The following is a 6567-nucleotide window of genomic DNA, read 5'->3' as shown; positions in this document are numbered from 1 at the left end:
CAAGGGTATTATTTCTCCTGTACATTCTCCCTCTTGGACAAATTATCAGACAGTTCAGCGATTTATCTCACCACCTTTATGCGGATGATATTCAGTTGTACTGCTCATTTAAGGCCACAGATCTCCATAAATTATCCGCCCTAGCAAACTGTTTGAGCAAGATCAAGCACTGGCTGAATGAGAATGCTTTGCAACTGAACACAGATAAGACAGAGACATTAATTATTGCACCTGATAGCATTACCCCTTTGATCAAGCAGTATTTGGGTGACCTGGGCTCGTCTGTGAAACCGAGCCTTAGGAACCTAGGTGTTGTCTTTGATTCAGCAATGTCCCTAGCGGATCACTCCAACCAACTAATTAAAAACTGCTTCTTCCAACTACGGAACATATCCAAACTAAGATCGCTGGTGTCAAAGATAGAATTAGAGATGATTATTCATGCCTACATATCCTCCCGTTTAGATTATTGTAATAGTCTTTTTACATGCATGAGTAATAAAAAACCCACTCGCCTCCAAGCTGTCCAGAACTCAGCTGCTAGACTCTTAACACATACAAGCAGAAGAGCCCACATTACTCCAGTCCTATCATCCCTTCACTGGCTGCCAGTTCATTTTAGAATTCATTTTAAAATCTTGGTCCTTACTTTTAGAGCGTTACATGGTCAAACTCCCTCTTACATCTCCGACTTGTTACAGCAACATACTCCCTGTAACCTAAGGTCATTAGGTCAGAGGCTGTTAGTAGTTCCCCGTACCCACTTTAAGACCAGAGGAGACCGGTCTTTTCAAGCAGCTGCACCCAGGTTGTGGAATGCACTCCCAAGTTCATTACGCACCTTAAACTGTGTTGTTTCTTTTAAAAAGCAGCTGAAGACTCTGTTATTCAAACAGGCGTTTGCTAAACATTAAGCTTGGTTTTAAAGTTGTCTGTCATATGTCAATGTGTTTCCGGTGTTTAGCTAGAACTGTATTTTGTTGTTTTTGTTGTTTGTGAAGCACCTTGTGATTTTATCTGTGAAAAGTGCTATATAAATAAATTTTACTTACTTACTTATTCCAGGCTTTTACCGCAGCTTCTTTCAGTTCTTGTTTGTTTTGGGGTGTTTCTCCCTTCAATCTCCTCTTAAGGAGATGAATTGCAGCTCTATAGGGTTAAGGTCAGGTGATTGACTTGGCCAGTCTAAAACCTTCCACTTTTTCCCCCCGATGAAGTCCTTTGTTTTGCTGGCAGTGTGCTTTGGGTCATTGTCCTCCCCATTAATTTCAATGCAGCTCTCTGTAAATTGGTGGACAAAATGTTTCTGTACACTTCTGAATTCATTCTGCTGCTATCATCATCAGTTAAATCATCAATAAATATTAATGAGCCTGAGCTTGTATGCTTCGGATCATAAGCAGTTCCTTTCTTTCTCCACACTTTGGCTTTTCCATCACTTTGCTAGAGATTACTCTTGGTCTCATCAGTCCATAAGATTGTGCTCCAGAACTTTTGCGGCTCATCTCTGTACTTCTTTGCAAATTTCAATCTGACCTTCCGATTCTTCCTGCTGATGAGTGGTTTGCATCTTGTGGTGTGGCCTCTATATTTCTGCTCTCTTCTTCTTCCAACAGTGGATTGTGATACCTTCAACCCTGCACTGAGGAGGTCGTTTGTGATGTCACTTACTGATGTTTTGGGGGTTTTCTTCACAGCTCTCATGATATTTCTGCCATCAACTACTGTTGTTTTCCTTGGCCAACCTGTCTGACGTTTGTTGCTCAGTACACCAGTAGTTTCTCTCTTTTTCAGGACATTCCAAATTGTTGTGCTTGCTGTGTCCAATGTTTGTCCAATGGCTCTCGTCGATTTTCCTTCTTTTCTCAGCTTGACAATGGCTTGCTTTTCTCCCATAAACAGCTCTCTGGTCTTCATGTTGGTTTATCCTCTTTAACAGGAAATGCAGTCCTTATAGGTTTGAACCAAGGATGAAAACTTAGACTAGTCATGGAGAGCTATTTAATGTTTGGACAATCAACCTAAAAGGCAACACCTGGGCAACAACAAACATCTGTCAGTTACATGTTCCAATAGTTTTGCTCACTTGAAAAATGGGTGGGTTCAAACAAAGGGTGGTATGTCTTGAGTTGTTTAACACATCTAGATGTGAATACCAGGAAATAAAAGCTGAAATTCTGAACACTTGTCTCATACTCATGTGTCTTAAACCCAAATGTCTTCAGTGAACAACAAAAACAAAGGAATTTGCCTTACCGTTCTAATATTTTTGAAGGGGACTGTATCTTGTGCAATTTATTTCAAAATTACCATAACTTACATATACTGGACGGTTACAGACATCAAAAAGGGGATAGGAAAACTACATTTCTCCTTTTTTACGTTCTGGGAACGTACAAACTATGTCACTATCTATGTCTAGATAGTGCTTTAGAAAACAAACTGAGGGAAAGAGTCCAGGGCCTATAACCTGTATGTTAGCGTGTATTTTGTGCATTTGACCTACTTATAGGGTACAACATTGTACATGCAGGGGAGAAGCCTGAGGTTTATGTGTATTGGGGAAGAGTTGTGCTAATTGTAGACTGAGGGGTTCAGTTGTGATAGCCTGTCTCAGCTTGTGCTCAGTGCTACAGTGTTTATAAAGTCAGGCTAGAGCGTTCCCTATAACAATTGTATATTTTATACAAAATCACTTATAGAAACACTGAATTGAATTCACATCAAACAATCACATAAATTATATAAACTAATTCCAGAACCACATTCCTCTGAATGGCCTTATTTGCAGAAAATCAACAATGTACAAAAGACACATTTTATTTTTATTTGAATCAATACGTGGAAGTGGGTGATACAAGGAATTAGTCAAATGTGCTATTTCATGCGTAAAAATATGCAGAAAGTATTTCAAGACTGGTAAAATGTAGCACAGCATGTGTCAACAATGTAAGCATAGATAAGTAAAGCACCTCGACAGCGAATGGCAGCAGCTCTGATTGTGTTAAGACACATCTTTTGTTAAGATGGTGGAGATGCACTGTAGTTGTATCCTCCTTCAATCACCACCATAGCTGTGGTGTAAGTTGTCTAACATTTGCGGCACCAGATTTCTATTTGACCCCAGTGACCGCATCTGAGCACAGAGCAGACAACTTGTAAAAGCAAACCCAAATAATCACAGCGCTGCATCTGCAATCTGAAATGTTAGGAGCGGACAGGAAGAGACAATAAGGACCATATAAAGCCATATAACGTTTTAATCAAACAACACACAATAATTCTTGGTGACTTGTGAGGAATGAGATGTGACATGAAGACACCCACTTCTTAGCTCTACAGTTATCCAGCCACAAGATGGCGTCCTAACATTATAATGTCAAAACCCTTTCAACATTGGTCAACAGATACTGTGAGGAAAGTATTTTGCCAGAAGAGTGCAGTCGCTCATGACGGATATGCTGTGAATAATTTATGTTTTTCAGAGTCACCTGCACCAGTGCCTAAATTTTACAGCTTCTAGTTACTACTAGAGCTTCAGCATGTACTGTGAGGTGTGTAGAATTAAGCCTGTTTATTAGAAGACTGCTGCATGGAAAGCAGAGTTAAAAAATGAGCTTTATACAGATTCAGCCTTATCCTTGGGAGCAGCAGCTATATATTCGTGCCTCACTGTGTTTGATTATCATTTGTCAATCAGGAAAATAATTTAAACCACCCTCCACTATTCCACAATTAAACATGTGGATGATAATAACAGCCTGTCTAATATTTTGTCAGATGACAGCAGGGTGAGATGGGGCTTTTTCAAAAGCCTGTGGAGGGCCTTCCCCTCGGTTTTCACATAATAGTGAAAATTGTAACCAACAAAATTATATGCTTGATTTTCCTGATTGCCTGGGCTCCATTGTTGTGACAATATTAATCTAACTGTTATTGCACGGTTTTGTAAATTATAATCACACAATGCAGTTTTAACAACAGAGTTCCAATCTCATTTTCAAATTGAGGCTCACAAATTGTGACATTAATGATGGAGGTACCCCTCAAATTGTAAAAGCTTAATGAAAGACACAAACACATGCACCACAAGAAAGCAGAGGACAATTTTACAAGATTTAATTTATTAACTATTATACAGTTCACATAAGGCCTTCATCTTCAAACACTATTCTCAGTCAGACAAATTTCATGGTTTGCTCTTGGTGCACAGTACACAGACTTTCACGTTTCAGCTATTTCATTTCAGTATTTGTTTTGTTCTTATACTAATTTCATGTTTTAAAACAGAAAGAGGCTTTCATCCTTTTCCCTTGGTGTTTTTTTAAATCATGCACTAAACTTAAGTGGCCTTGAACCATTCACAAAATTGTAAAAATGGACTTTCAATAATTGAAATACACACTAGAAATGTTTTCTACCATTGACTAAAGGGTGGTGTTCCCCAACATACAAATAAACAACCATTATAGAGTAGTACGCACTCACTTTTTCATTGAACGGCAGATGTGCCAAGGTTGTGTCAGAAGTCAAGTGATGCAGTAAGATTATATACTCCCAGGAATTGTGTTATAGTGGGACAGTTGGCTTGGCTGGTTCTGTGCCAGTCTTGATGTTACAGCTTTAAGCCCTCAGTTTAGTCTGATGAACACACAAAATGACTGACTTCCAACTGCACTGCGAGTCCACAAGTACCAGTAAGTGATGATCCCAAATACTGCTACAACCAATGATCCAACTAGTCTGGTCATAGTTGCAACCAAGAACCATAACAGAGCCAAAAATACCCAGAACTTATATGTCTGGCAGTCCATTTTTACTTGTTCCCATTGAAAAGAGAATGCTTCCTCTCAAAAGTTTAATGGTTAGACTTCATGGTCTTCATTAACAGCGATACCACTGAAAATGTGCTGCTTGTTTTCCATGAAAAGGGAGGACAATATGCCAGCACAAAACTAATTCACTAGAGCAGGTAAACGGCCGGTGGTCCTTCTTGAACATCTCCCATCCACAAATATGTAACTTCTTCCGGTCATTGTATTGTATAGCAGGACTAGCAGTAACAGTGTGTTGAGAATATGTAACTTCTGAGTTAAAGGCCCTTAATATTAGATGAATACAAAGAGCCTGGTTTGATAGACCACAGCAACACATACAGCAGCCTATCGTGTTTCAAGCGTTTGGTTTCCATGGACACCAGATGGCAATGTAGAGTTGGGTTATGGTATGACTAGGTTACACATTCAATAATGGCAATTTTTCCTTCACTTGACTGATAGCAGACAAAGTCTTCTCCGATATTATAATGGTGTAATTAAACCAAAATTCCCTAAACATCCACTCTGATCAACCAACAGCTAGAAGTCAAACTCTAAAGGAAAACTATTTTTTCACATGGCTGGATGAATGAGGAATATAAGGAGATTCAGATTTCCCATCAGCCTAAAATGGGACCTCTGGATCAAAAACAAGTTTTTACAAAAGGATCTTGTTTCACAAGCCTGCACTGATGCCACAAACAAACAATATGGACAAATAATCACTGTGGCATTTCTTCAAATTTAACACTACACTACCAAAAAGTGCTTCAGATACGTTTGTGGATACAAAAACAAGTTTGATGTAAACAAAGTTTGATCTGCCAGAGCTCTGTAGAGACAATGGGTATGGCTGTTTGAGCTGTGAAAATTAAAAACACACAAAACACAGTATGTCAAGAAAACCCTTTTGAGGGAAAAACAACAGTGATCATTAAAGTGCATCCCTGGATGTGTAACCTCCCCCCTTCCTTCCCTCCCCTCCCCATGCTGACCCCTCAAGTAGAGAAGATGAGAGAAGCCCCAAAGGTAGACAGAGGAACCTCTTCTATACGGAGCAAACTGCTGCCCAAAGGACCAACAGATGAACAGTCTAAAAATCCAGTGGCAGTACTTTCATGAGGAAAAAAACCCAAACATTTTTACACCGATAAAAACATGGTGGCCACAAATCAACTCTTCCAGCTTGGCATGGAGGTTTATATTTCTTGGTAGTGTAGGATATTTGGTGGCTGTTGACAGAAGAGAGGCTTGCTGTGACACAAACCTCTGTCCTCCACTTCTGACCTGATGTCAAATTCCAGGCGATCAGGGGCTCAGAGGGCAGAGGAAGTGTAACGGATAACGGTATCTGCCCTGATGCACACAAGTATGGATACAAATGGCAGGTTAGGGAAGTTTCTCAGTCACTTTCTATGACTTCTCTTCATAAATGTTGTCCATGATCAAAGATGTGTGTGCAAGTGCACGTTTTTTTGTTGTTGATGTTGTTGTTGCTGTGTGAGTTGGTAATAAGGTCCAGCATCATCATGGGCACACGTGGTTTCACTGTCTCTCACAGTGTCTCTTGTTCGGCAGGGGAATGGTGGGAGTGAGGGTGCTGGTGGAGGGGAGGGAGCAGAGACTGCAGGGGAGACTGGGGGGTGGTGGGCGGGGACTGCTGCAGTGGGCTGAAGTGTGTGGTGGTATGGGGAGGAGAGGAGCGGTAACAAGAGTAGGCAGAGCTCCCACTGAGAGTGGTGGTGGGTGA

The 6567-nt window shown here is 40.4% G+C and overlaps 1 protein-coding gene across 1 annotated transcript in view; it reads right to left on the bottom strand.

The window, feature by feature from the left end:
• Positions 1-4103: 4103 nt before the first annotated feature.
• arhgap35b (Rho GTPase activating protein 35b) overlaps positions 4104-6567 on the bottom strand; it is a 12913-nt gene continuing 10449 nt past the window's right edge. The window contains exon 8 of the mRNA XM_046039029.1: positions 4104-6567. Coding sequence (XP_045894985.1) covers positions 6373-6567 — 195 coding nt within the window. The 3' untranslated portion in view covers positions 4104-6372.

The sequence above is a fragment of the Micropterus dolomieu genome, linkage group LG23 (assembly GCF_021292245.1).
Source record: "Micropterus dolomieu isolate WLL.071019.BEF.003 ecotype Adirondacks linkage group LG23, ASM2129224v1, whole genome shotgun sequence".
NCBI classification, from domain to species: Eukaryota; Metazoa; Chordata; class Actinopteri; order Centrarchiformes; family Centrarchidae; genus Micropterus; species Micropterus dolomieu.
This window is presented reverse-complemented; position numbering and strand designations above follow the sequence as displayed.